General features: G+C 48.3%; 7 protein-coding genes across 7 annotated transcripts; 3 read left to right on the forward strand and 4 right to left on the reverse strand.

Moving 5' to 3' along the window:
• Positions 1-16: 16 nt before the first annotated feature.
• Positions 17-1592, reverse strand: F4807DRAFT_418503 (uncharacterized protein). Its single transcript, XM_047997324.1, has one exon. It carries the CDS (start codon positions 1500-1502, stop codon positions 711-713), a length of 792 nt encoding a protein of 263 aa, XP_047856156.1. The 5' UTR covers positions 1503-1592; the 3' UTR covers positions 17-710.
• Positions 1593-3068: 1476 nt separating this feature from the next.
• F4807DRAFT_396781 (uncharacterized protein) lies at positions 3069-5049 on the forward strand. Its single transcript, XM_047995962.1, has 5 exons — positions 3069-3092; positions 3309-3598; positions 3821-4248; positions 4311-4444; positions 4524-5049. Exons 2-5 carry the CDS (start codon positions 3479-3481, stop codon positions 4724-4726), a joined length of 885 nt encoding a protein of 294 aa, XP_047856157.1. The 5' UTR covers positions 3069-3092; positions 3309-3478; the 3' UTR covers positions 4727-5049.
• Positions 5050-5542: 493 nt separating this feature from the next.
• On the reverse strand, positions 5543-8353 carry F4807DRAFT_418509 (uncharacterized protein). Its single transcript, XM_047997325.1, has 6 exons — positions 8084-8353; positions 7601-8020; positions 7052-7510; positions 6544-6996; positions 5946-6488; positions 5543-5878 (listed from the first exon to the last, which is right to left on the reverse strand). The coding sequence occupies exons 1-6, from the start codon at positions 8167-8169 to the stop codon at positions 5716-5718; spliced, it is 2124 nt and encodes a 707-aa protein (XP_047856158.1). The 5' UTR covers positions 8170-8353; the 3' UTR covers positions 5543-5715.
• A 3459-nt stretch (positions 8354-11812) lies between these two features.
• F4807DRAFT_458535 (MFS general substrate transporter) lies at positions 11813-14013 on the forward strand (the record flags this gene model as incomplete). The annotated part of the gene is made up of 5 exons (XM_048001221.1): positions 11813-12086; positions 12222-12504; positions 12557-12699; positions 12731-12774; positions 12838-14013. The coding sequence occupies 5 exons, from the start codon at positions 11813-11815 to the stop codon at positions 14011-14013; spliced, it is 1920 nt and encodes a 639-aa protein (XP_047856159.1).
• A 366-nt stretch (positions 14014-14379) lies between these two features.
• On the reverse strand, positions 14380-15874 carry F4807DRAFT_458536 (uncharacterized protein; the record flags this gene model as incomplete). Its single annotated transcript, XM_048001222.1, has 2 exons — positions 14380-14732; positions 14791-15874. 2 exons carry the CDS (start codon positions 15872-15874, stop codon positions 14380-14382), a joined length of 1437 nt encoding a protein of 478 aa, XP_047856160.1.
• Positions 15875-18271: 2397 nt separating this feature from the next.
• Positions 18272-20593, reverse strand: F4807DRAFT_396836 (FabD/lysophospholipase-like protein). Its single transcript, XM_047995963.1, has 3 exons — positions 20422-20593; positions 19765-20338; positions 18272-19706 (listed from the first exon to the last, which is right to left on the reverse strand). Exons 1-3 carry the CDS (start codon positions 20489-20491, stop codon positions 18419-18421), a joined length of 1932 nt encoding a protein of 643 aa, XP_047856161.1. The 5' UTR covers positions 20492-20593; the 3' UTR covers positions 18272-18418.
• Positions 20594-25359: 4766 nt separating this feature from the next.
• F4807DRAFT_418528 (general substrate transporter) lies at positions 25360-27958 on the forward strand. The gene is made up of 4 exons (XM_047997326.1): positions 25360-25857; positions 25955-26037; positions 26097-26260; positions 26326-27958. The coding sequence occupies exons 1-4, from the start codon at positions 25809-25811 to the stop codon at positions 27617-27619; spliced, it is 1590 nt and encodes a 529-aa protein (XP_047856162.1). The 5' UTR covers positions 25360-25808; the 3' UTR covers positions 27620-27958.
• Positions 27959-27967: the final 9 nt, after the last annotated feature.

The following is a 27967-nucleotide window of genomic DNA, read 5'->3' on the forward strand; positions in this document are numbered from 1 at the left end:
TATTGAAATAGAAAATCCCCATCTACCAAGCTAGGTAGTAGCATGCTGGCTAACGGCCGCCGAAGCGGCCGCGTCGCCCTGAGTAACTGTTGATGTGCCCGCAATGGATTAAAAAGAAATCGGAAAATAGAGAAGGAAGGGAAGATGAGGAAGAGAAGAAGAGGAAGGGGGAACAAAACTAGTGGAGGGACGGTCAAATGACTCAATGCTCCTGTTGATATCAATGGTGGCTAGTGTGGGGCTTCCTTTTACGACGCTATTCGGGGAAGTCGCAAGCAGTTACGACGTACACTACCTGAGGTATGTACCTAGTATCCATCCACCAAGTAGGCAGGACCTGGGCCTGTTCTAGGTGGCCGTACTGCCGTACAGGCACAGATGGATCTGCTGCGACTTCCCACTTCTTGCTTTACTTCTCCCTTAGTTACGAAATTGCGGGGGCCTTGAATTGAGGTTTCATATAATTAACGGTGTAAAATGCGTGATTTGAATACCCTCGTGTATGGCTTCATAGATCAGCGAGTATCCATTATAACGCCGTCGACGTCGGACTTATGCTTTAGCTCAAACAGTTAAAAGGTAGGTAGAGGAATCCACCGCTTCGAGGGGGCATATCAATCTCAGTCGGTATTTGCGAAGAGTTCATAACTTACAGCTTCAACCCTTATTGTCCACACAGTCACATAATGAACCCGTATCCATTATTAACCCTATAGTTTCGATGCCCTTTTCTTACCCGGCGGCACCCGGACCATTATTCTCGGGACATCTCCTTGCCCCTGCCCCTGGCCTCCCTTTCGTCCTCCATCTACCCCTTCAAGAGCGACCTCCTGACAATCTTCGACAGGCTCATCGTTAGCAAACTGCATAACAACAAAATCGATCGCAGACCCTGCAGGCCCCAGCGCCGCCATCGGCGCATGCCACGTCCCCGCGCCGTACGTCACAGCCTGGGCGCCCGTCGCCACGAACGCGCGCAAGCCCCGCAGATCCGGCAGCCCTCTACCGGGCAGGCTGCCGCCCTCCGGCACAGGAAAGTCCTCGTCTGCGGCGCTCGGAGCGCGGCTCGGCGCCACGATGACCAGGTACCGCGTCTCCGCCGAAGCGCCTAGCGGGACGAACGTCTGGGTGGTGAAAGGGTGGCGCTCGAGGATCTTGACCTCGAAGAGGCCGTCACCACCGTTGCCGCTAGACTGATCGTCCGGGACGAGCTGCCGCGCGCCGCACACGAACATAGTGGTGCGCGGCGATGCGGGTTTCCGGCTACGCGCCTGCTCGTACAGGTTCTTCAGCGGAGGCGCCAGGGCGCGGTACTGGATGGCGGTGCCCTGGTTAGCGGAGACGGCGCCATATCCGGAAGGAAGCGCCGAAGCCGGTGCTGGAGGCCGAGTCTCAGGGGCCGGGTTTGTGAGGACGGCGCCGAAGGGGGCGAAGGCGGTGGGGGTTAGAGGCTCGGCTACGATGGTGAGGGGAGAGGGAATTGGAAGGGTATAGATAAGCATTATAATTCGAGCATCAAGATATTAGGTATTGTTAATCTAATTTTAGTTATTTGTTCGTCTTTTTAACCAATTCCTTGAGGAATATTGTTGGGGAGGCTGGAGGAAAGCTTCACGAGAACTGTGGGGGCGGATTAGGGGAGATAAGGGTGGGTCCCAAACGCACTGGAATGCATCATAGCCAGTAGTATGAACAGGATGATTAATGTTAGTAGTCTCTTGTAAGATTGGTATAAATAGCAACACTACCTAACAATTATGAGAGATTCCTTTGCTTCGATGGTCCAATCAGATGCTGCAGCTTTCTCCCATGCTATTTCGCGTTTGCTTCCAAGGCTTCAGCTGCTGTGCCTCACTCATGTTTTTCTTCATTTTAAACCATTCTACCGCCGTTTGAGGCTTCCATCATCCGAATCGCCGTATTCGTACACGTCACTCATTATTCATCATTTAGCATCTACTCCATTCAAGTTGAGCGCACACATATCTAGGTATCTCTTATTTGTTCTGTGACTAAATTTAAGGACTAACAAATTCCATAGGTTGCCTGTGACCGTGTTTGCGTGACAGCGTTGTCAGAAATGGTGGCGCGTGCTTGACATATTTCATCCATTCTTTTCGGATTACCCCAATGGCGAATGACTACCTGTGTGGGTTATTTCGCAGAAGAGCAAAACCTGTCCCGGGTCCGACTGGAGATGAAGGACTCAGGGGAGTTGAATTCTCGCCTCGATCGTCAATAGCGAGTTCAATAGGAACGCGAGAGCCAGTGCCAGTCGCTTCTTCTTCAGCACGTGTGTCCTCTCCCGAGACGAGCCTGGACAATCCAGAGATATCAGGATACTATTCACCGCCAGCACCTATGCCGACACCTCGGCCCGACCCCTTAAGGGAAGTGAGGGGTTACTATGCTCCAGAACCACCCTCTCTTCCTGCGCCTATTCCGCATCCTAATGCTCATCCTAAAAAGACGGCATACTCATAAACATGATGGGATTTCACTCTTATTAGCGTTACACGAAGATCATGTCGAGGGCTGCTAGAGCGATGGGGATATCATATTTATGACGTTAATACTTAGTACCATAATTACTAAAGAATGAAGAACGAAGTCACTGGTACCCCAATAACGATGGAATGAAACTGGCGCCTGGAGCAAGTTGATGATAACACCTTTGTGTTCTGCGACTACAGACCACATTGTCGTTGACTCACTAATTTGCACAGCCCCTACATTTAGGAAAGTCTCGGAATTCTTGGCAAGTAAATTCCTCTCTATTTAGATATGAGTATCATTGTTTCTCATCGAGATTTATCCCATATTTTTACGTCACTGCGTATGATGAATTGCCAGTTTTTCCTGATGTTTGTCATAGTTATGCCTTTGCGAGAGTACCTAGGACGGAAAGTTGTATGGTTTAACTGACATTCTGAGAATTTCTCCTTGCTTCTCATTAACGATTGCTAGGTACTACGATATGATACTTGGAGATACTCGGAGTGTAACACATGATCGAGAATCCATGTTACATCGAGTACTGCTAGAGCTTCTGTTTGCTGTGGACTAATTCCATCCTATCTCCTATATTCGAGGTAACAATCCCTGAACTATTGGCCTAATTCTTCTTTTGCCATTACATATTAAGTCACTATATACCAAGGAATGTGAAAATTTTCCATTACAACAAGATGGGTTCGGGACTTTAGAGCGGAGCATCTAACATGTCCCCAACTTAACCATATGGCAAATTAATAAGAAAATTTCGACTCAGTTTGTCGACACGATGGCTTCCACTAACGCGGGTCAAGATGCTGGTGAGGAGCCTTCTGGCCGTACTACTACCTCCGAAGCTCAGGACACACAGCACCAATCGGGAGATAGCACTGTCACTAATCGACAGACTGCCGGCGCTACTGCTTCTCACACTACCACACCTAGCCCAGGAGCAGCTGAAAGCTCTACATCTAGCTCATCTGACATGGGCAGTAGTTTTTCTTCCTCTAGCACAACAGTGGACGACAAAAATTCCACCCAACAGTCTTCGGCTAATACCAACGCGTCCGCGTCCGCGTCTGCTCCCCCCAATACGGCGGCTAGCGCAAGTGCCCACAAACCCTCTGCCACCCCACTATCACCCACACAGTCTACTTCTTCCACTTCTTCCACATCAACTTACCCTTCACAAACGGAAAATTTCAACGTGCGCGTGGATACATCCACCACTGTAACCATTTCCGGCCTTGGCATCACGCGAAACATGAGCCCTCCCAAACCCACAGGACGACCTGCAGTTCGATTCGCTGACTGGACAGATGTGCAGAACAATGACGGTACAACGTCTCAGCACCCCGTGAACCACGGCTCCTCTTCTACAACTTACGCATTTACCGCGGGCGACACACAGCAACAACAACAGCAACAGCAAGCGTCTTCTGAATCAGAACATACTGCTGCAGCACCGCCTCCTCCCGGTCCTCCTCCCAATCCGCCTGCGACACCGGCAGCAGCTGCACCTGAACCTGACCCGCAACCTCCCCGAGCTTGCAATTGCGACACCCCAGGTGCGACCGGCCAAGATCCTGCTGCGGAATCTACACCTAACAATCCAGCCGCATCTGAAGCTCATCCCGGAAACCAACAGCAGACATACCACCCTCGAGTTGTGTCCCACATCGTTCCACCTATCGGACCTCACGCCGCCGCCGCCATGGGTCATCAACAGCAGCGACCTATCTACATCCTGAGCTCGTAAGTACACTGATAATTACACATATATAATCCTTAGAGTTTTAAATTGACCAGAATCAAAGCGCTCCCGGCCAAGCGCCTCCCCAGAATGCCGCTTTTTCAGGCGTGAACTCGAACCAGCCGTACCTCTGGGTGAATCCTCCTCTCGTGGCGCCCTCTGTTCCTCCCCCTCCTCAGGGCAACACCGGATCATGGTGTAAGTGCCTTCTCCTTGTTCCTTTACTAGGTGAAAAAATATTTATCATCGATACGGACATAGCTAACTAAAAAAACAGGCTACCCCAGCCAGTCCCCTTTCTGGGCCGGCGCATCAGCAAACCAGACCAACCCGCCTCCCCAGTTCTACGTCGCGGAGCAGGGTTACGTTGCCCAACCTACGTACGTCGCCACCACCACCCAGCAGGCACCCCAACAGACGCCCCAGGTACAGTACTATGTCAACGGAACCACAGGCCCGATCGTGTACTACACACAGTAAAACTTGCCGTGGTACTGTCGCTGACATGGCTCTCTGATGGACGCCGAGGGAGGGGGAGCTGGAATCACAGTCGTGGTTATGGAAGGTCAGGGTCATATTGAAGAGGGAGGGTTTACCTTTGATTCATACGCACAATGGAAGTTCACAGAGACTCCAACGAACGTGATGAGCAGAAAAGGACATGAGACACACCCCCTTTTAGTTCCCGTGGCGTTGCGGGCTTTTCATCATAAACTTCTGGTGATTCCTTAGGGCTATAGCTTTCATGTATGCTTTATTCTAAAACTTTTCACGAAATAAAAAATACTCCGATGTTTTCTGGATTTCTGTTTAGAACCCTGCAATTCGCGATTGTCTTCATTGTGAACTGCTAACGCTCCTGTAGTTCAAGATGTGTTTTACAGTGTCTATTGAACAAATACCACACTGTAGCACTACGTTTAGTCCTGCATAGCGCCACAAGTAATGCTCGCCAATCAGGAAATTCCAGAGTCCCTAAAACGGTAAGTGAGCCAACAAGGATCTTCCCGCTCATGTCCATACTGTAGGTATCTACATTGGTATTATTGCCCAGGTAAATGGATTACTATATCTTTGATGCTAGACGCTAAGTTGGCATTTTACAGAGCACCTTAGAACCTAGGTAGGTACCTTGTTAAACCCCAATTCAGGTACGAGAAAGCGCTAAGCCGACAATTCGTCTACAGTGTATCCAGAGAAATAGACTCTATTCACACTGTATTTTCAAATAAGCCCCTAGAGCACGGCGCTAGTCGGCGGTAGCTATGGTGGGTTATGGCGCATTACTCCTGATAATTACGGTGATGAATTTTCCTTGTATTTCAACAACTGACTTCACCAAGGCTTTCGAGATGTACAACTTGATTTGACAGAATATTGATCTATTGAATGGCCTTGACAACAGATAATAGCCAATATAGAAAAGAAGCACGGTGTATTTGTAAGATATCTTGCTCTGATAGTCATAATCAGATTCTAAGCTCTGCAGCCGGAACACTTCTCCAGGATAAGTACGTCGGTAACACTGGCGGAGGATTCAACCCGGTGGGGTTACATGAGATCTCATCACCCTGACGATCAACATAGCAAGAGAAGTCATAGAATCTGCTTCCCGAACCTTGAAAGATAATTCTAGATTTCCCGCCGTTAGACCTGAAGTGAAGTATGCAGAATGCATCATGAAAAGGGGCAAACTTACGGATGCTCGGGATCTTTATCATCGCAGAACCAAGTATGATTGATAGCGAAGTAACCTGTGGCAAGATCGAGCTGCCATTTACAGTCGAGAGAGTTGCGTGCCCAAACATCGGACGTTTCCTCCCCAGTTTCGTAATTCTTACAGTCGTGCCAGCGTCCAGGCTCGCTCGTGTGCATGAAGGGGGTAAGAGAAATGTCCTTATAACTCACGCCCTGGTAGCCGGCTAGAGCGAGGAATGTGATACCAAATTGGCCTCTCGTTTCGAAGTCATCGGCAAACGTGGGGCTCGTGTAAAGCGAATCCGACATCCAACCTATCCGCCACTGCGTTGCGAGGACGGAGGCGATGGTGCAACTATACCCGCTAGGGGCTAGCTCGAAGAATACGTCTTTATCAAGCTCGGTCTTCTCTATTACATTTCCTTGGATCTCCAGGGGAAGCTCCGTCTGATAGCAGGTCTTGATGGATGAGTTGGCCCAAGTTTCGTTTGTCCAGAAGCATTCCAATGATGTATTCACATCCCCGACTGCTTTGAAATTTGCGCTATTAGTTCCAGTTAGATTCTGCTTGCCAAGGGGAGAGTTTTCGTTGCGCATACGGGAGATTTTCACCGTGACCGTTACAATACCATCGTTGGTCTATGGAGAAGACCTGGGTCAGAGGATTGAGTTTGATCAACGAGTCAGTCTTGTAGTCACTAAAGGGAGAAGTTGACGAGGCGCATCCCCACCATCTCTCGTTACCATATCTTCCATCGCGATTCAATTCCTCGCCGTCTCCCGTACAGGTGAGACTGAAGCCGTTCGCAGGGTTATGAAAAGTGACAGTCAAATTGCCTGAGTTATAACCGTTAAGCCACTTCTCATTCCACTCCCACGAGGTTACTATCCACGATGGCGTTTCAGAGGTATCAAGGCAGCCTGGATGGTTAACTCCTTCTGGTGCGACATTCGGAGTCAATTCAATGGGCTCCGTTAGCGACCCTTGGATATAAGTCGAATTGACCGATTCAATATCGATGGGCGCACTACCAACAGCTCGAAATGTTACGCTGATTTCATGTCAGATCAGCTGAGAAGCCCAGTTCGAAGTGGAAAATACCATACTTTTCTGGATATTGGTCTCCTCCGTTGCAAATCCAAGTCTGACTGACTGAGAGTTCTCCGGTTTCTTCATTAAACCGAACATTGGTCGAGTTGTCACAACTGGCCCATTCGCCTTCCGGGACTGCGCATTTTGTTGATCGATTATTACCATGGTTATTGAGGAGAAAGCTTACGGAGCTTTGGTCGCCAGCATCCTCGTAAGTAAAGTCTTGTACATCCCAGTTCGGGTAACTGAAAGACGGACCGATGCAAGGAGTTGGATTCCAGGGAGTACCCGAAGGCTCCTTCTCGGAAGGTGGGATTATGTCCACCGAGCCAGAAGACCAAGTTGGAGTTACATATTCGCCAGTGAATGAGGGCGCCAGCTCATCTGCTGCAGTACATATCATTTGCTGGCCGTCCTCGGCACATTGAAGTAGCTCGGTAAGATCAATCGACGCTGATGAAAAATAAGGACGACTAGAAATAGGAGAAATGCCAATTCCACATTAGCTTTCCGTCACATTCAATTATTCTCTAATGCAAGTAAACGAATCTTATGAAACTCACGGATGAGTCTTGTTCTCGGCTTCACATATCCACATTTGATTGATCTCGAGTTCCCTGGTTGATGGCGCGTATTGGAATGTAGTCTTCGGACTTGCTGCATTATCATATTCATCGCACTCATTCCACAATGGCTCGTCTGGATCCTGTAGATATGGCGTTGTGCATAATGCAGTTCCGTTATTGACCACGTCGTGCAATTGAAAGTGTGTCATGCCCCTATCCCCGGATTCTGTAGTCGTCTTGTTGAATTGGAATTCGGAAAACTGATACCGTGGCCTCCCAAAATCCCCCGCGCAAGGGCTGGCCCCTGAGGACGTCAATATCCTAGGGTTCTTTTCGCCTGAAGGGCTCCTCGTTCTCTTTAATCCAACCAGAGGTTCGGATTTTGGGGTGGAATATCTATTGAGATTGGCCCTTCTCCTATAGTTTATTTAGTAAAAGTATTGTCTGGGCAATTGGTATTCATTAGGTGTTGTAGCCTACAATTGCGTGTTCAACCCCTCATGGTAAGCACCCGTTGTCAAGGTTAGCCGTAGAGCAACAACACTAAGTAGAGGGAGTAAATGCATGTCTTCCACCAGAGAAATAACTTATACTTGTGGTTGCCCGGTTTTTGTATCTATTTATCTTTTCTTTGGACTCATAGCGGTGCTGTCACTAGAATTTCCGATTCTAAATGAGGAGATACGATATATATCCATTTTCGGGACCTTGCCACAGTCCCCCGCAGGATAGTAGTCATATGGAGCACCTAGGTGTTCTTAAATTAGAATCGTAATTACATATAGCCGGCATGGAGGGAGGTAGTATCGATAATAAACGAAAAGGTTATATAAGAATACGTGAATTAAGCGAAAATTGGCAGGCTGAATTAATGAATGATCTCACCAGTTAGATCGGAAGCGAACCGAACCCTCACAAAAAAAATTAAATAAATAAATAAAATAAAAAACCATTACCTAAATGACCAGATAGCATAGTAGAATCATATTGCTGCGGAGCAGGAACCAATCTTTCAAGACTCGATATATGACGGCTATAAACCTATAGTCACCTTTTAGAGGCTTTTCCCCTTGGAACGTAAAGGGTGCGACGATTCATGTGGCATCGCCTATTATAAACCAGTTAGTCAGTCAGGAGACATTATCCTTGGGCGGGCGCATGAGACCAACCATGGAGAAGGTGGTCACGTGATACCCCTGAATCATATGGCTTGGTGTGAAGCGTTGAAACCGTGCTATCTTGGCCTCCTGGTGAAATTGGCGGTAGATGGAAGTCAGAGGTTTAATCGCACTATATGAATGCCCATAAAATCCATCAGTTTTGTAGGTATTAAACCTGGGCATTCTGGAGCTGTGAGGAAATAGCTGCTTAACGCGATATGTACTCGATTTTTAAAGAACTGGGTAGAAGCTCATTTCTAACAACAAGATCATCAGTTACACCTAGAAGAACTACCATAAAATTCCCTCTTTTCACCGAGGTTTAGATGAATTAGCTCTAGATTGAGATATAATCTAGATTCGAGATTCTTCTCTGTACGAGGGTTGTCATTATTCATCTATAACTAGGTAAAATTAGATTCAATTCACTTTAAAGTAAATTCTGCTTTCGTATGAAACTTGAGAAAGGAGTTGGTGTCTGCATAATAGTGACCAGTGGTAAAAGATGTCCCTTCAGAAGATTACATGAGCTCTTCAGCTCGCAATCAGGGGGAGGATAAGTGAACTCCTGGCCCACAAGCTTCTCGCTCAATTTCCATAGTCTTTCAGCCTCGATAGGACTGGTACCCCATGGCTTCACTGTATGAACCCAAGGGTCAGCAATTTGGCAATCCTGTAAATAAGCGCCATTATGATCTAATACGAGGTTAGCTAGTCGCATATGTACCTATGAGAGAAGTATATAACTTGGGATCTTTACCTTTCAAACTTGGACTAAATGCTGCATAAGCATGCGTCGCAGCTCCTTCCTGGGTAGATTTGTATATGTATCCGGTCCAAGCCTCCTTATTTCCCTGGTCTTTATCTAGATCTCCTACAAAGATGTTAAGGTTAGATTAGATGTCCATAATTGTCATCTCGAGGCGAATACCATACGCAAGCCATCAGCACTGGTGGTCCAATCGATATGTAAGCCAAGATTAGTTTCAATGACACCGGGATGTAGGCTATATGCGAGCACTCGAGGTCCTAGTTTCTCGGCGATAGAAATGGTCATCAGCATGTTGGCGGTCTTAGATTGACCGTAGGCACGCCATTTGTTGTACGTCTCTTCATTCTAAATGGCGTCAGCAGATTCTCCATAACGGTATAGAACGTAAGGGGTATAGTACTCTAAAGTTGTAATCGTACCAGCGGACCGGACCCAAGCGATGGCCATCGCTGCTGACGTTGACAATTCGTGGGGCTTTGGACGTTAATATCTTGTTCATGATCAAGTTCGTGAACAGAAAATGGCCCAGATGATTAGTAGCGAACTGGGTTTCGAAACCATCCGGAGATAAGGCATATTCCACTGCCATAATACCGGCATTGTTGACAAGCACGTCGATATTAAGGACGTCAGTCCAACTATCCACAGTGGATGCGGCCTCGCGGACGGCATCAAAGGAGCCCAGGTCAAGTTGAAGAATACGAGTCTTCACATTTGGGTGGGCAAGAGAAATCGCGTTGGCCGTCTGCTGAACTTTCTCAACCTTGCGGCCAGCTAAAATTAGCAGTGCGGGCTCAGCCTGAGCAAGACTTTCCACAAATGTGGCCCCGATACTATTCGGCGATACTCCAGTGGTTAGAATGACCTTGCCTTTGACTTCAGCCGCGAAATCTTTAACAAGTTCATCACAAGTAGTCTTTTGGTTGTAGGAAAATGTCATTTTGAACCTGATGTTAGTTTCGTCGTCTGTCCTTCTTGGTTGATGTATCTATGGCGAATTAACATCGGATACTCAAGTGAACAGTTGTGCAGACGATTCAAAATTTATACCTACCTCTGGAATTGGTAAGGGGTGACTATTGAAAGTATACAAATTTGTGATTGCTAAGGGAACCTGTATCTTTTTTCGGAGTTGTGAATGTCTGACAAATCGCAAAACGCTGTAAACAGCTGAATCAACAATTCCAATGACACACTAAGTCCGATCTTCTCTAATTCGCCAGCAAAGGTAGTATCGTGCTAAGTCGGCGATATCATATCACTGAGGTCGCGAGCCTTGAGCCCGTTCATCTTTGCCGATGCTCCATAACTTTCGGCGGATATGATGACCCGTGTTCATCAACATCGGTAAGTGTAGATCGGGGAGGATTGCCAGCCTATCTGTTATGAACGTTGTGATGTAGGTAATGGGTAGTTGGATTTGTCTAAGACAGGTATCTTGGGCCATTTTAAGGAAGACTCTGAAATACCTACAAAACTAAGAGTTATCGTTCGGTTACTGGATTATGATTACCCCTTAATACCAACATAGGTAGCTCAGTATCCAGCCAATCCCTTGGTTATATAAGTAAATCAATCTCGTTTTTTTTCATAACTCAATTGCAAGAACCTGAAGAGCTATTGATAAGTTGTTTACACGTGAAACAATTATTCTCTAAAGACTTGCTGGAACTGCAACACGTCGTATGCGGATCAGTATCCTAGGCTAATGGAGTTGACGTAAAGGCGAACGAGGCAATTCGCTAGGAAATGGCTAGGTAGAATTTAGTTGTCACAGCGCTTCCAAAACTAGGTTGCTTGGAGCATTGATATGTATCTGGAAGTCACAGTAACCATACATAAGTTTAACGTTGGAGCTTGGCACGACTTCATCGTCCCTTCTCAGTATTTCAAAGGTCATAGTCCCATAAGTCTCCGCTGTTACTTCCATTCGTCTTCTTAGGATCATCATCTCCCGGGTGTTCTTTCACTGTTATCTTAAATGAACCCTCCATGCGCAAGAGCTACGATAACTGTCTAGACAGCGATATACTTCTTTGGGGGGTATCCAGAAGTTTGGAGCTCTTTTCGACCATACATCTTCTCTCAAACGTCATTTGGTACAAGACTCTTTATAACGAACATCCATATTGATAAATCATCACTATGGTGCCTACCAAGCATTCCAGCTCATCAGAGTCAAGTCGAAATAAGTATAAGCCCTCCAAGAATTTATCTTCTGATCCATCGAGTCGTGGTGCCACACAATCGTCCGTCATAGGTCGACAATCTAACAAAATGGATTCGAACCGCCAGCATGGCTATCAATCGCCATCGAAGACTGCTAGTCCTGCTGATATGAATCTCGGTGCTGTTCAACACAATCCTTCTTCCATGACGAACACCTTGGCCTGGAATCATATTGAAGATAAGGACACAAAAACATCGCATCATCACAATATGTCCAGCCCACACCCGCCTCCAGCACTTGGTATTCCGGGGAATACGGAGAACTCCCACACGCAACAGACTCATAATTCCGAATTCAATGAAATTGCAGATACTCTCGATCGTAGGGACAATATACCAGAATGGAAATGGAAAGCCTTGCTTATTGCGAACGGCATATTGAGTCTAGTCCATGGCAAGTCCCTGCGTTACACTTAAGAATCTTGCGTCGCTATAAACTGACCTAGAGACCAATCAGGATACGACATCGGCAATGTTGCAAATATCCAGCCTTCTATCTATAAAGCTTTCGGAGGTTTAGGGACTTTGCCCTGGGTCGCACTTAGCTATTCCGTCTCCAGTATCGCCTTTATTCCCTTCGGGTACAAGATGTTGAAGTATAGGCACTTCAAGATTATGTGTCTTACGTCTATACTATGGATGATGGCGGGGGCCGCCATGTCCGCGGGCGCTCCTGCTTTCCAGTTTGTTGTTCTCGGCCGTTTGCTGTCGGCTTTGGGCACAAGCATCATCTACCAAGCGTAAGCTACCTAACCTTTCCCCGGAATGATTGTTTTCTGACAGTAATCAAAGTACGTCAAGCTTCAATGCCATGCTCTGTTGTCCTCAAGAGCTCGCAGTTGTGAATGTATCTATGGGCGCTTGTTTCGTCGTCGGTCTAGTTTTAGGCCCAACTATGGGTTCGCCTCCTGTTCCTTGGGACTTCAAATGTCTCTGTAAGTGTAACAACGCTGAGTTTGACTGCAGGTGGTGCTTTCGCCGCCGGCACCGAACAAATTACATGGCGCTGGGTGAGTGCAATTACCAACTGCTCCCTAACTGGATAGACAGAAGATAATAATTAACATTATCAGGCATTCATACTAGTGATTCCGTTATGCTCCATCAGCCTGATACTCCAGGCTCTTTTCTTGCCCTGGCTTAACATAATGAATGAGGAGGTAAGGGTTGCCAAAAAGAGGGATTTCGACATGTTCGGAATGACTCTACACATGGTAGTGTGCTTCCTCTTCCCGCTCAGTTGCACATTTCTGGGATCTGCAGGGGTTTTCGGAGCCAGAGATGCCATTGCTGCCTGGAGCGCATTTACCTTTGCTGTGTTTCTATATGTGATTCAGCAAGCGTACAGCATTGGCACCACACCCGCTGCCCGCATCGTGTCTCCATTTTCGCTCTTTACCAACCGAACGATACTGCTGGCCTGGATATGCACGATCTCCGCCGCTGCAGCATACGGTGCTGCGCTCTACTACTTGCCTATCTATTTTGCCTTCAACCGAGGCCTGGGCCCGTTTGACGCCGCGACCCGCCTTTTACCTCTTGTATGCATCTTCATCGCCGCCGTCATCATAAGCAGCGCTCTGCTATGCGCCTTCCACTTCTACAAGCCACTTTTCGTCTTGGGCTCTATTCTCCTCCTAGTTGGCGGTGGTTTATTCCAAACGCTCAGTATCGAGACGTCTGAGTCATCTGTGATGGGATTCGAATCTGTCGTCGCCGCTGGCCTTGGCGTTCTCTGGCAATTAGCCATACCAGTGTGCTGGGTCACCCTATCCAACACAAAAGACCGTTTGGATGCCGCGCTGCTCAGCAACATGGCACATTGGGGTGGCATCGCGGTGTCGCTCTCTATTGCCGGGATGATCTACCAGGGCATAGGGCTCCAGTCTCTGAAGAAATCCTTTGGAGACGGTGACGTGGGTTCCTCATTCTCGGACAACGAAATGCTTGAACTGCTCGCAGGCGTCGACTCCCCTGTTTTAAACAGCAGGAATTCGACGGAGATACGACTCATGGTCACGGTTGCAACTACCGAAGCCCTCAAGGGTTGTTTCACCATCATACTCGCTGCTGGTGCGATTTCATTCCTTGCCGCGATGGGAATGAAATGGGAAGCCCTTGGCTCTGAGCCTGATAGAGAGGATTCCGAAGGTTTAGAACTTGGCTCCCGCGTTAATCGGAGACAGGATGGTGATGAAATCATGCTAGATGGTTTGAATGTAACAGGAGGGGCGACGGTTGACAGATGAGCTTCGCGTGCCATGGTAGGCCCGCGTGGTTAGAGATAGGTAAACCATTGAGCTTACAGCCAGTGGGTTAGGCTACAAGCTTGCAAGGAGATTTTGAAGGCAACGGTCCATATTGGACCCTTATGTTTTATCCCTTTTCACTGCAGACGATAAGGAAAATTGGATGATTTTATGAAGTAGTCTTACCTACCAGAGGGTTTGAACTGGTGAATTTTTGATGCTGATCGTCCAGTACCAGTAGCGTACAGGTGCCGAAGAGGAGAAAAAAAAAAGGATCTGTAGGTGCACCATCAACATACAACCTTACCGCTATGATATGACTTGAATTAACTAATTTATAAGGAAGTTAGGTATATACTGAGGTATCTATTGCATTGGAATTGTGTCCCCATCTATCCAAGTAGAAGAAGTAAGCCGCTTTTCCTGAATCGCGCCTTTGTACTGGTAATAACACCGCCTCATATCCGTCTGCTCCGACAGCAATATCTGATCAGGTTCGTCGAGGACCGATTCCGTCAGGCACGCGATATCCGTGCCCGCGTCCGCGTCGCCTACCTCCTGGGGCCCTTTCCACCCGTTCGCGTCATCCTGGTAGACGCACTGGATCTTATTGGCCTCGTCCTGGTATAAGATCCACGTATTTGTTGAGTTGCTGTTAGGGCGTCCGACCGCAAGCGCGGCGATGGACGTTTGTGCTGGTATCGAGACGTTGGGGCTTCCTGTACAGAGATTAGCATATCAAAAAACCAAGATAACCGAGAATATGGTTCCACGTACCAGTGTCCCAGGAAATCCCCGTATCGTCGCCTCCGAACGAGAACACGGATAGACGGCCGTCCTGGTCTCGATACGCGATACCTGCGGCATACGGTCCCTTAAACTCTTTCACCGTGGGCACTACCGCAATCCCCGTCCTGTTGTCGCCGAGCGGTACCACATCGGGGTTGAACCACCCTTGCATAGTATCGTTGAAATATCCCCGACCCCTGGAATCGTAGACCTGGCGGCGGAACGTCGAATTCGGGTTCTGGTAGATGATGTACGGCCAGTACGCGGACATCTTCGTGCCGTCGTCGACGGTGAAGGCCGGCCGGTCCGTCTCGATGCTGTCGGTCTTCGGCGCCGTCTCGTCCTCGCCGAAGTTCACGCCCCGGAACGTGTTTTTGGAGTCCAGGTAGAACACCTCGAATTGCGGGTACAGCATGTAAATGGTCGCGGGGATGGGCGTGCCCGGCTTCGCGTCGAGCCCGCTGAATACTAGCGGCGTCGACCACTCCCCTCCCGTACTCGTGTACTTGGACGTGCGGATGTGGTTGTCGCCGCCCTGCCAGAAAAGCCGCGACGTGAACCCGTCCCCCGCCAACCGCCGCCCCGTCACCGAGAGCCTCGTTAACGGTCGCACAGCCGTCGTGTTTACGCTTGCGTCCGTGCTGCTACTATTACTAGGCGACGATGTCGAGCCTGAGTTTTCGGCCGCCTTTGCCCCGCTCCCTGATGACTTACTCCCTACTACACCGCCGACGACTGCGCCTATGATCACGGCGACCGCTGCTAGAACCCCGACCATGATCCATAGCTTTTTCCTCGAAGCCGCCCCTGCCGCCGCTCCTGTTCCCGATTCGAAGACTGACGACTGCGGTGGTAACGCCTTCTCCCCATTGGCGTAAGCGTAGGTACTTGGCGGCGAGCCGTGCGATCCATCTACGGTATACAGACTCCCTCCATTTGCATAGGGTACGGGTGCCTGACCAGGCACGGCTATGGGATAAGGGTCGCTCGGGCGGTGAACAACCTCCGGGTCGGAAGAAGGCGCGAGCTCGAGCCCGGGCTGCGAGTCTCTGTGATTCGGAGAAGAACTCATTCTCTCTACCTGGGTATATGTGATCACCTATTTAACGACAGACTGGAAATGATCGCGCTGTTTAACTGGAAGATAAAAACGACAAAGAGCCCCTAAAGGGTCGTCACTGACGACGCGGGAACCGTCGAAGCTTTGAACTGCCTATTATCACTAATGTTACGGGGCTAAGGGGTGTCGTTGGAAGCCAGCCCAGCATCGTGACACAGCATAGTAATAATAATAACAACGGCAAAGAAATATTTTGCTGAACGGGCGAAAAGAAACGAGATCACCAGTGAACTGCAGGAGCGGTGCTACGACATGATGTACCTGACGGGATCCTAAGTTATTGGCAAAGCAAGAGGCACAGTTCATGGAGGCTGCGAGAATCACGCCAAACCGGCGATCGATATGGACGAATCCACCAAGCGAGCCAGGTTCACCATAGTAGAAGCACTGCATCGCTGTTGTTGAAGACCCGCGTCGCGCACGTTTTGGGCGTAAGGGTGCGGCGTAGCAAGGCGGATTGCCCAATTAGGGGCGCGGGACTCCGGTGCTGTTGGTGCGAGAGCCGAGATGCTAGGCAGTTCCGCCTTGGCGGCTGCTAGGGAGATTGGAGGATCGCATTGCTTCATTCGAGAGGTCCCATGCTCGATACGGCCTAGTGGCCAAGGCGTGCGGCGCGGAGGACGTGCTATTTACTATGTAGTATTTACCTAGCATGAAGCCCGCGCCGGCATGGGGGCCGGACAGGGGGTTGAGCGGTGCGTGAAGGTTTCTGAAACTTATTGAGATCCCTTGGACTCCTCTTTCCAGACCTGCATAAAGGGATATGCTATGTTTTTGGCGAGAGGCAAGAGGCAAGAATAAGACGTGCCTGGGCAAATCGCAGGCAACTCGAATCGATTTTGGGTGTGATAGGTCCAAAAGCCCCTGATATAAACATGAACGCCGAACGAGGAAGAGGATCCAGAGTACCTCAGTAACTTAAGATTGCAAATGCTACATCCATAGCAGGAAGATATCATAGAGTAGTATAGGTGCTGTACTCATATTAAATATCATGCACGCAGACTCAGCTGCTTCCATACAGGCGAACACTGCTACCGCATTGCGAATGCAAGTATCTGCCGGTAAGTAAGCGCCATTCTCAGCTGGTAGACCGTCGAGAAGAATGGCGCTTAAATATGTAGGGCTGACTGGCGCGATTCTTTAGCGTAAGTTGAGCGCTTGGTGAAAAAAAAGGCCATAGCATGAGAATGATACTATTGATGTACATATCAACGGCATTTAAGCCTGGTTTTTAAGTTGTTATGGATCCATGGAACCATTGCGATATAGCAAAGGTTGAGGGGAAAGGGTTTGTATCGGAAATATTTGCTAATAAATTAGATGATGTACATATCCAAGAAAAGAAAAATCGAATGACAACTCCGTTTATTCTGACTGGGGGCCAGACTGCCAGAGTGTTAGAGTGTACCTAAGGTTTAGCTAATTGCCCCATCTATTAGCTAAGTGTGCTATCGGCACATTTAAGTGGAGAGAACTAGCTAGTTTTTTGCCGCTCGTAGGAAGTGGCGATGACTGTATCAAATAGGTACGGAGTCGGTGATCATCAACGGAAATGCTCTCTGTTTGGAAACGTGACCGTCACCTCTAACATCATTTCGGCCGAGTACATACATAATCCAGCTTCCGCCCCATCCGTCCATTATTAAACAACAATACGAAAATATAATAAAACGTCTTCGGGCGCTGCTTCTTCTTGGGCTCTTTGCTTGATCTAGGTGCCGCCAACTTTGTATAAAGTACACTGAAACCCACCAAGATGTACGCCTCACCGGCTGCAGGAGACGCGGAAAAACGGCCATGGCGTTCTAATCTACCCATAGAGATTACCCTGTTCATCTAGGCCGTTCATAGGCCACCTTCTTGGAAAAAGCGGTGCTCGAAAGTGGCTTGAATTCAACATAACTGAGTGAGATCTCGTTGGCTTAGAATGTGATGAACGATAGGATCATTCATCCGATCATAACAAGTATACCAAAGGGACTCAACCATCACACGATAGCCCCATTATGAAGAGACGTATGAGCCCATCACAGTGTATTATATAATTAAATTCTTTGCTAGCCAACGAGAACGTAGACGTCCGTCCCCATCGACGAAGAATGCATGGCCACGTCACATATGTATAAAATTTCAAAAAGAACAAAACAAACATCCCACAGAATTTGTACACACAGAAAATTTTCCAGGTCGTAAAAATCATTTGTCTGTCCAAATATTTCGTATTGTAATCGGGCGAATATATACCGGGCGTCTAAACCGAATGAGAAAGGGTATCCGTAGTCCTCATTTGCACAACTTTAACCTCGTCATACTCCGTGAAGAAAATTTCATAACAACTCCTCATACGCGAATGGTATCATCAATCATCAGTGCCACGTGAAACATCCTATCCTAGAGACGCCAGACCGTAGAAGAATTCGCCGAACAGACCTGAAGACTCGACCCAAGGACCAACCACGTAGCTTCTATGCTACCTTCAAAGAAAATTTTTGTTCATCTCCTTCTGTACTCTGGTTTCTTTGCCATGTTGACTACCGGTGGAGGGCCCTCCTCATCCATAGGGTAAGGCGGGAGAGGGGCTCCGTTAGGGCGTCGACTACTCGCGAGCTGCTTCTCAGGTAGCGGTGTCTTCGGAGGTAGTGGAGGCGGCTCTATACGGTGCGGTTGATATGGTTGAATCATGGGTTGTATGATAGGATCCCTTTGTGGCCTTCGTGGGTATTCATCAGCTCCCGTGATAGCAATCTTGTCAGATCCGGCAGCGTGGCGGTACTGTGCAGGGGTAGGTGCGGTCACTACGAGGCGGTCAGGCTCGTCATCGGGAGGAGGCCTGACTGCTGGAGCCAAAGCTGGAGAGGAGGGTGGTTTCTGCTGCGGGCGTGTGGCCGTTTGAGGCGGAGAAGCATGGCTAGTAGGTGGGCGAACGCGATCGCCGGAACCGCGGGAAGACGCCGTACTACCCGGGCCGGCTCCGGATCCGGGAAGTGAAAGGTGGTCTATGCCTGACTCGTACGACTCCCGACTTGGGGGACTATTTCGAGCCGGAAAAGTCGCAGGGAAATCTCCCGGGAGTTCTACAGCTAATGGAGCATTCAGAGAACCCATGGTCGGCTGAGTTGTGATGTCAGGTACATTGCTGCTGAGCCTTTCAAACCTCCGCTTTGCCCTGTGTATCTTGGCTAATTTTGTCGACGATTCTTGAACCATTTTCTGTTCAGCATCCCTTGATAGGTATCTTTTCGTGCCCGTGCTGATTTCTCCTAGTCGATCCCACTCATTCATAGCAAACTCGCCAACACCTACCTCAACGTTGAATCGATAGTAATTTTCGATGTTGACACCTCTCTTCATCAGAAGTTCCTTCTTCATCCGCTCGTGGATCGCTTCACAGCCTTCTACCTTTTGGATCAACTTTTTTCTCGCTTCCGCATATTCGCCTATGAAGCCTTCATACCAGACATGTTGATTCTGGTCCGTTCCTTTTGGTCGTTTTCCAGTTCCTACGCTGACGAACACACCTACATCTCGCCCCGGCCATTCGTTAACTGTAGCTTCGTCAAGGGCATAGGGCGATGGATTAAATGTCCCAGCTCCATCGTCATGGAATACGGTCTGTCCAATCTTAATCGGCTTGAAAGCTAGTCCAATCGCACAGGTTGCGCGACCGGCCTCCCAAATCTTACAGTCATATTCGGGGGCAGGCTCTTTCCTCGAGTCATACGATCGTAAAAGCGCGGCAGAACCTCCTCTAGAAGTTCCTTTATACATGGCCGTGACAGCGCTGCAGAAGAATTAGTGGCTGTGCAGAGAAATATAGGCTGAGTAAGGATGAAGCTTACGTCTTCGTTCTATTCTCTCTAGTATCATAAAGTTGCGCATCAGGATCGCCCCATCCGCCGCCCCGAAATACCGGGCGGGTTTGACTCGACGGACTGCGACCGCTGAAACTGACGGTACTGGCATTGCTCTGGTGCCGTCGGGGAAAGCCGCTCGAAGCAGCACTAGACCGCGATACAGCAGATACCGGACTGAAAACGCTTGATGATGCCCCATCGTTCCCTTCATCGTCAGAAACAGTATGTTCCCTTACCGCCTCCTTGATTGCGCGCTCGAGCATAGATGCCTTAAATAGTGTGTGTCGATAGGGTATCCCGACAATTGTCTTATCGGACTCAAACACCATCCTCGTCATTCGGACATATAGTTCCTTGCATGTCTCCAGGTCTAATCGAAGACGTCCTAGCATCAAGGCGATCAAGCCGCCCGTGCCGGTGCCAACTATTAGGTCGAAATGATCGCATGGTTTCGGGATCTGATCGCGTCGCGGCGCTCTACCTTCGATTTCGACGAAGGTTCGGAGCATCAGTTCTTGGATAATGATAAACATAGAATAGCCACGGACTCCTCCGCCATCTGTGTGGGCGCGAAACATCAAGGTTAGTACCTAATGCAAATGCAGAGTATCAAGATGGCGGGGTAATCAACCATGAACCTACCTAAGCTCAGTATCCGTAAGGGAGGACCCTTGGTGGTGTCTTTCCGCTTCAGCTGTCCCTCCGAGTCCATCGTTGTGTTGCGCGTGAATAATTATCCCGGTTGTCTAGATTTATCGTTGATGAAGAAAAGTAGACAATGGCAAAGTCGGGAATATGATGAAAAATGCGTTGAGACAGGCCCCGCTGTTTTCTTCGCGTACCCTCGTCCTGTGACGACGTCAGACTTAACTGTGAGTACTACGAGTGCCTAAGCAGGTAACCGAATTGAGTTATAATCACCACCGTTCGGCAGCTGGTAGAAAGAAAAAAACGAACAAAACTCTGTCGAGAATATAGTTCAGATAGTAGTAGTCGCAACTTTCAATACTATGATATGGCAAGCTTTGGATTTGCTGTATGAGTCGAATCGTCTTAGAACATAGTAGAAGTGACTTTGCCAACGACTGGCAGGTGTGAATGTTGCTTCTGCTTACAGATGTACTGCGTAGAATGCGCAAGTCTTTCAATGTTTTGTGGCTGTGCTTGTGTAGCTCGAGTCACTAAAAAAAACGTCACAGCTACTTCCGCTTAAAAAGGCGGCCTCTCATATTACGGTGTTCCTAGTAAGTATCCACTACATAAAGTCCCGGAAGGCACGGTACCTGAGCCCGTCCCCGGCTTTTACGAACTGTTATCCGACTAAAGAATCGAGTCTAAATCAAGGTTTTGAGCCACGTGCAACGTTGAGAATTTCTATCTCAATCATCAATCATCACTCATCACTCACTCCAGAGACAATTGACGAAACATTCAGGATACTGGGGAGACTAGGATTATGAGTGTCTGATAGCCATTCACCAAATCCTTCATCAAGATCTCATATCTCATCGAACCTTACTCGCCCCAACTAAATAAAGATGCACGTCATGCTCAGATACACAGACATAGATGTATCGTGGGCACTGAGCAAGCTAGGAACATGGCGAATTCGTTTATCTTACCCGCTTCTTCGGCATCCCCTCGTTCAATGGCCATACCAATAGGTTCCAAGGTTGAAGGTTCATTAGGTATCGTATTATTCCCTATTAGCTAAGGCGCTAAATGGTATAGTCCGTAAGGCCTGGAGACCTGAAAATCGTGGCGGTGCTAGCTGAAGTTGCGTTCTCATTGGCAAGGGTAAAGGAATGGAGTAGATCCCATCGCCACCACCGTTATGCGTTCAACTTTTACGCATCTTGCGGTCGCGTTCCTCGATTGTCGATATAGTACATAAGCGATCGGCAAATCGGCTACCCGTCTTATTTATGCACGAGAAATCCCTCGATTGCGCGCAGCCAAGTTTGCTTACCAAATCGACAAGCCTATTAAAATAAATCGTAGGTACGGTACCTAAGCAGCAAGCAAGTAACAACACTATCACTCCACATCTGTTTGTCATGACACGCCTGGATAATTCCGTGTTTGTGACTTGAAAACTGCTGTCAGCTGACCTTTCCAGAAATCTTCTATGCAGGAGAAATCTTGATTACTAACACCCACAAGAGATTAGGGTTGAAGTGTTTCGGCCGGGAGTAGGTTGTAGTAGTTTGCTAACGAATTTTTGAGGGGGAAATTCGAACACCGACTTCTAGCGTTGTCTAGATGAATAATATTAGATAAATGTCATGTCGGAAGCTTTGTTGTCGGAGGCTTCAGATTTTGTAGGGTGGTCTTGATTGTGTCTTGAGGTTTTGAGGCCCCAATCGAGCATAGACCGCAACCGTAATAGTACTCCATACCTTCTCTGAGTGCGACAATTCTGCAAGCTCTTTAGAGAGTCTCAAATGTATTGAAACAACCCGTCCGACGCTTATTTTTTCAGCTCGAGGATTGACGCAGAACGGTGTTGGACATTCCTCGAGAAACGTGTAAGCAAGTCTCGGCAACAAGCGATGGATCGCTCCAGAGAACAGCGAGAAATCTCCTAAGATTGCGTAATAGCGCAATTGTAGTTATAGCGCAATTGTAGTTGAATCCTATCGACGACATCGTATATGTCGTTCTGTTGGTATTGGCATCGAGGTTGGCCATCTATGATATTCAGATCCTATGACCACTGACTCAATAGCTACAAATGCTATCATGAGATAGACAGGTTCATGTTGTTTGAGATTCGAAAGGCTCCCTAGGCGAGATCCGAGGTTTTGAAGGTATAGATGTTGGTTATCGAAAATGTTCGGTGAGGCTTAACCCGAGCAAACTTGTCGAGTGCTAGGCAGGCGAGAACAGCCCACCTTGTTGCCGGAACATTTGAAGCTTGCCCAATAACATTCCAGTCATAACATGGAGTAACTGCTAGTGGTTAGAAGGTTGATGTCGCCAAGCGGTGCTAACTGTCCCAGTCACGTCGCAAACATCCACGGGATGGGTATTAGTATTCATGGATCCATCCGTTTTCGAAATATATGAAGTCTATAACGCATGGATTGCCATGGTCCACTGGTTCGGAGACTTGAATATCTTCTCGTTTTCCAGGCCACGCGCTGAATCTAGCGAGACTTAGATGGTGTCCAAGACCGACAGAGGTTTGTCATTCCACAAAATAAGGAATGACCTGGCAGCCTGGCGCTTTTCAACTTTAGACAAATATGCGCATAACTCCGGGATTTTGAGTTTATATTGTTTGTTCTCGTGTGTTCCACAGCAGTGATCAATCTGGTGGTGTACAATACCAACACCTTCAAATTTGCCTTAGTCACCCTATCGTTGCTGGTCCCGGCTCTAGTTTGCCCAGGTGCTAAGCAAAGTTAAGCATTTTTTTGGTGGCACCCGGACCAAACGTGCCGTAGGGCTGCTAGCTAGTAAGCCGACCAACGGCAGAGCGTGTAGCTAGCGTGTTTGGATTCCTGGCGTGAGTAGGACTTGAAGGATTCAAATTGTGCAACGTCGCGTCGTAGCGTTTCCGCGCCGCTTTCATTGTCCACTTGTAACCCCAAACTCCTTTCCTATTCCTCCCACGTGGACAATGGGGGAGGCCTGGCCTCGTGTCAGTGCGGCTGAATCACGAATAGGAAAGTGGCGATTCTTTCTTTTTACTGGACGAGAAACCGGTTACATACGGAGTAACACCGACTGATAGCCCAACATGTCAAAGACCGGGGAAATCTCATTGCCGCACAATTCAGGTTGTAGAACCGCAAGCGTCCTTTCCCGGCCGAGGTCGCCTAGTTGTAACTAGCGTATTTCGACGTTCAACCTCTTCTGGGACTGCTCGGCTCCGAACTTGTGGTTGATGGAGCAATACCTTAGATGAGTTAGAGTACTTGTTAAATGATTTGGACGAAAGTGTTGCTAGCCTCCAGCCTGCAAGCTTCGATGAGGGATTCATCTTGCATGTGTATATAGTATACTTCATGTACTATGCAAGTATGGGTGTGCTAGCAAAGCGGTCAGGATCTTATCCTGTTATTAATATTCACATAAAAGGGCCGTTGTGTTGTGTAACCAAATATTACGAGCTGACTTGCTCATACATATTCAATCTTAGGCACAGTCAGATAATTAGATCGGCTACATGATGATCACCCTCGTAGGGGATAAAAAAGAGAGGAAGAGGATGAAAAGATAGATCAATAAGATTTAGCGCAAATTTAGAGCTTGCTGGTATAACAGTTGGTCGAATGTAACATGTAAAAAGCCCTAAACCTGATGATAAATCTTAAGACCTGAACAAATGGAACAATGAAAAGAACTTTGGAAAGCTCGAATCCTCTCCATGAATTACCCCGACCGCCCCGAACCTTCCCCAGTGGAGAAGCCGGGGTCCCTAGCTCTCCCCCAAGCTCTATTCGGCCCGTGGTAAACATCGCATAAATGGGGAGAGGGAAAGACCGTCACTATTAGCTCCTAATTAGCTTCTCTTCATGGGCCACTGACATCATTCCATTATCAGGTGCCGACGAGTACCGGAACTACATTGGTTTAATTGTACCTACATAATAGAAGGTATCAATTAATACTCGAAGCATTTCTGTTTTAGGCACCTTCCGACTACGGCGGGGAAAATCCACCGAGACAAATTCGACAGCGAATTAAAGGGGTGCCAATGGTCAATGATACATCGAATTAGGCGACACTCAAAACCTCCTTACCTTTACCCCGGAATTTTTGAAAGGTGGGAGTGTCAATGCAGATCAAGATTTGGTTGCATCGCGACGTGGAATTGGGGGAATTGGGCTCTCCCTCGCGTCGAAAAGCCTGCAGAAGAACGTTCTGATTTCGTTCAAAGTTGGCTGCTGATCTTCTAGCCTTGATCAGACGAGCTGGAGATGGTTTGCGCAAGAATGATAAAACCAAAACCTCGGGATGTTATTAGCCCATACACTCTACCACCATTAAGACATCCGCACCCATGCGCCTCTCATCCCAGTCATCCCAGTTAAGCATTCCAGCAGCCAATAATCGTCGTTTGCTGCTTGTCTCTTTTCCCGTGGATTGGCTTGTTACCCGCATATGACACTGCAGGAAGTATTAGCACGCGTGTGACCTCCAAAAAATTTGTGGAAAACTCCCAAGTCTCCCAGTCCCCCAGTCCCACCGTGCTGGGAAGACACGAATGAGTTCCCGTCCCGTTTGGTATTATCATGTACTTTTTACACCGCACACGTATGTCCTTACACGTACGAGCTCGGGCGATGTACCAGTTATGGGAAAATGTCTACGAGATCGGGACCAGGATAAGGTCGTGCTTTTCCCTTGCTGCTGGTAGCTAGCATTCTTGATTTCCTTGTCTCGTGACGGACGAGCTAGCCGGGCTCGTTGCTCTAAACGATACGGAATTCGATGGGGATCGATGGGCCTAGGCTGATTGCCTCAAAACGTCCAATACCTAGGTACACCGTGGGCCGAGCCCGAGCCTGGGTGGGCCTATAGCAATCCAAGAAAGGAGGAATCTGGGGATCCGCATTCTACTAAGAAGTACGTACACACCGTTCTTACACGCACATACTGCCTACCAAAATACGTCGGAAAGCTTTCAGCCAAGCATCCCGTGTTGGTTCAATGTTGGACTGAGTACTGCGTATGTATGCCAGTATGCTCACCTCTTCGCGGGCTGCAATCTCCCCCGGAAAAGACGCCACAGGAGCACAGAGGAAGGTCTAGTGACCAATCTGCTTTGTTGCAAGCATCAAAGGATGAACATCCTGGGCAGCTAGGAAAAGTTTCCCTACTCGGATCCTGGCCACCCAAACGGCACCTCTCGCGCATATAATAACTGATCAACCTCTCTTCTCAACTTTCAGTCCTGTCTCCCCGACTCTTGACTATTACTCCAGCTCCCTTTACTCCTCATCTCTCCACACCTGAGAAACCTAATTACCTAGTATCCTGTATGTGTCGCTAATAGACCACGCGGGGTCTCAGACATCATGAAGCAAATTGGCAATGTCTATTTTATCGCGGGCATATCCGTTATAGGTAAGCTGTCGCAATATTTGCTAACACCATACCGGCCACTTTGCTTTCTGGACTTGCCACACTGTCTACTATGCTAGAGACTAATCTTTAAACCTAGGTGGCGCGCTATTCGGTTTTGATATCTCGTCTATGAGTGCCATTATCTCTACTACGCCTTACAAATGTCAATTCAACCAGCAGGTTAGTCGGTCTAACTCAAAGTAATATTGCTAGCCTTTACAGTGTGCTGACAAGAGCAGGGCAACAACCCGACAACTGGCGCGTGTCAGGGTCCGAACGATGTCGTGCAGGGTGGAATCACTGCCTCCATGCCTGGAGGTTCCTGGCTCGGCGCCTTAATATCCGGGTTTATTACTGATAGGTTAGGTCGAAAGACCTCTATTCAGATTGGTGCTGTCATCTGGTACGTGTCTTACAACATTGGTTAGCCAGGTTGGAGAATTTGATCTAATAATGTCTGCTGTACAGGCTCGTCGGCTCCATCCTTGTTTGCGCTTCTCAAAATATCCCTATGTTAATCGTCGGTCGTATCATCAACGGTATTAGCGTGGGTATCTGTTCTGCTCAGGTTCCCGTCTATATCTCCGAACTGTCGCCACCCTCGAAGAGAGGTCGGTTTATTTCGATGCAACAATGGGCGATCACTTGGGGTATCGCAATCATGTTCTTTATATGCTACGGATCCAGCTTTATCAACGGCAAGGCGGCTTTCCGTCTGCCATGGGGCCTTCAAATGATCCCCGCTCTTATGCTCCTCTTCGGTCTCATGTTCCTCCCCGAGTCGCCTCGTTGGTTAGCAAAGCGTGATCGTTGGGAGGAGGCTCACGACGTGCTGACTTTGGTCCACGGCAAAGGCGACCCGCATTCTCAACTGGTCGCGAGGGAAATGTCCGAGATCAGGGAGGTGGTCGAATTTGAGCGCCAAAACGCTGACGTATCCTACATCGAGTTACTCCGACCTAAGATGATTAACCGGACTCACATTGGTCTCTTCACCCAGATCTGGTCGCAACTTACCGGCATGAACGTGATGATGTACTACATTTCCTACATTTTCACGATGACCGGCTCCGGTAACGATGTGCTACTTTCCAGCGGTATCCAATTCATTATCAACGTCGTCATGACGGTCCCTGCTCTCATCTGGCTCGACAGGTGGGGTCGTCGCCCAACAATGCTTGTGGGCGCGTTCTTCATGACCCTCTGGCTTTGCATCAACGCGGGCTTGTTCGCGGTGTATTCCCGCCCGGCCCTTCCTAACGAGTTTGATACTGCTGCTATTTCCATGGTCATTGGCGGAAAGCCTGCCAAGGCTGTCATTGCTAGCACTTACTTGTTCGTGGCGTCGTACGCGCCGACCTGGGGTCCCGTCTCTTGGACGTATCCTGCTGAGCTCTACCCTCTACGTGTTCGTGGAAAGGCTGTGGCTCTCGCTACGTCTGCTAACTGGGCATTCAACTTTGCTCTTGCATACTTCGTCCCTCCGGCATTTGCTAATATCACCTGGAAGACGTACGTCTTATTTGCAGTATTCTGCTTCACCATGTTCTGGCATGTGTTCTTCCTGTTCCCTGAGACTGCCAACAAGACTCTTGAGGAAGTTGTATCAACCTTCGAGGACCAGGGTCCGGGCTCCATTAAGTATATTGGTATTCCGGCCTGGAAGACGCACAATGACCGGTCCATCGTTAGACTCGAGCGCAACCTCGTCAGTTCCGAGGAAAAGATTGGCATTGAGCACACTACCACACCCAAAAATTGAATCTAAGAAATGTTGGATAAGAGTTCCGCTGCATGACGCTTAGGCGGGGTGGCGTAGCGGCAGCGGGAAGTGGGTCAGTCGTTATTTAATGGGAAGCGGTTGGAAATCCGGGAACCAAGGAAAAAGGTTGGATTCTCGGAAGGAAAGCGTGTTGAATATAGGATGTCCAAAGACGCGGACGGTCTCATTCCACGGGAGTTTGAAGGGCAAGTGCATATAAGCTTGCGGTATTATACCCAGAAATGAAATACAAAATATCATCAACTATGTATGTATAAGCCAGTCTATCTATTTACCTACCTCAAGAGGTAGTATCGAAAAAAGAAGAATTTGCAGAAATACTTAACT

The sequence above is a fragment of the Annulohypoxylon truncatum genome, assembly GCF_022578515.1.
Source record: "Annulohypoxylon truncatum strain CBS 140777 unplaced genomic scaffold F4807scaffold_9, whole genome shotgun sequence".
In the NCBI taxonomy this organism is placed as follows: domain Eukaryota; kingdom Fungi; phylum Ascomycota; class Sordariomycetes; order Xylariales; family Hypoxylaceae; genus Annulohypoxylon; species Annulohypoxylon truncatum.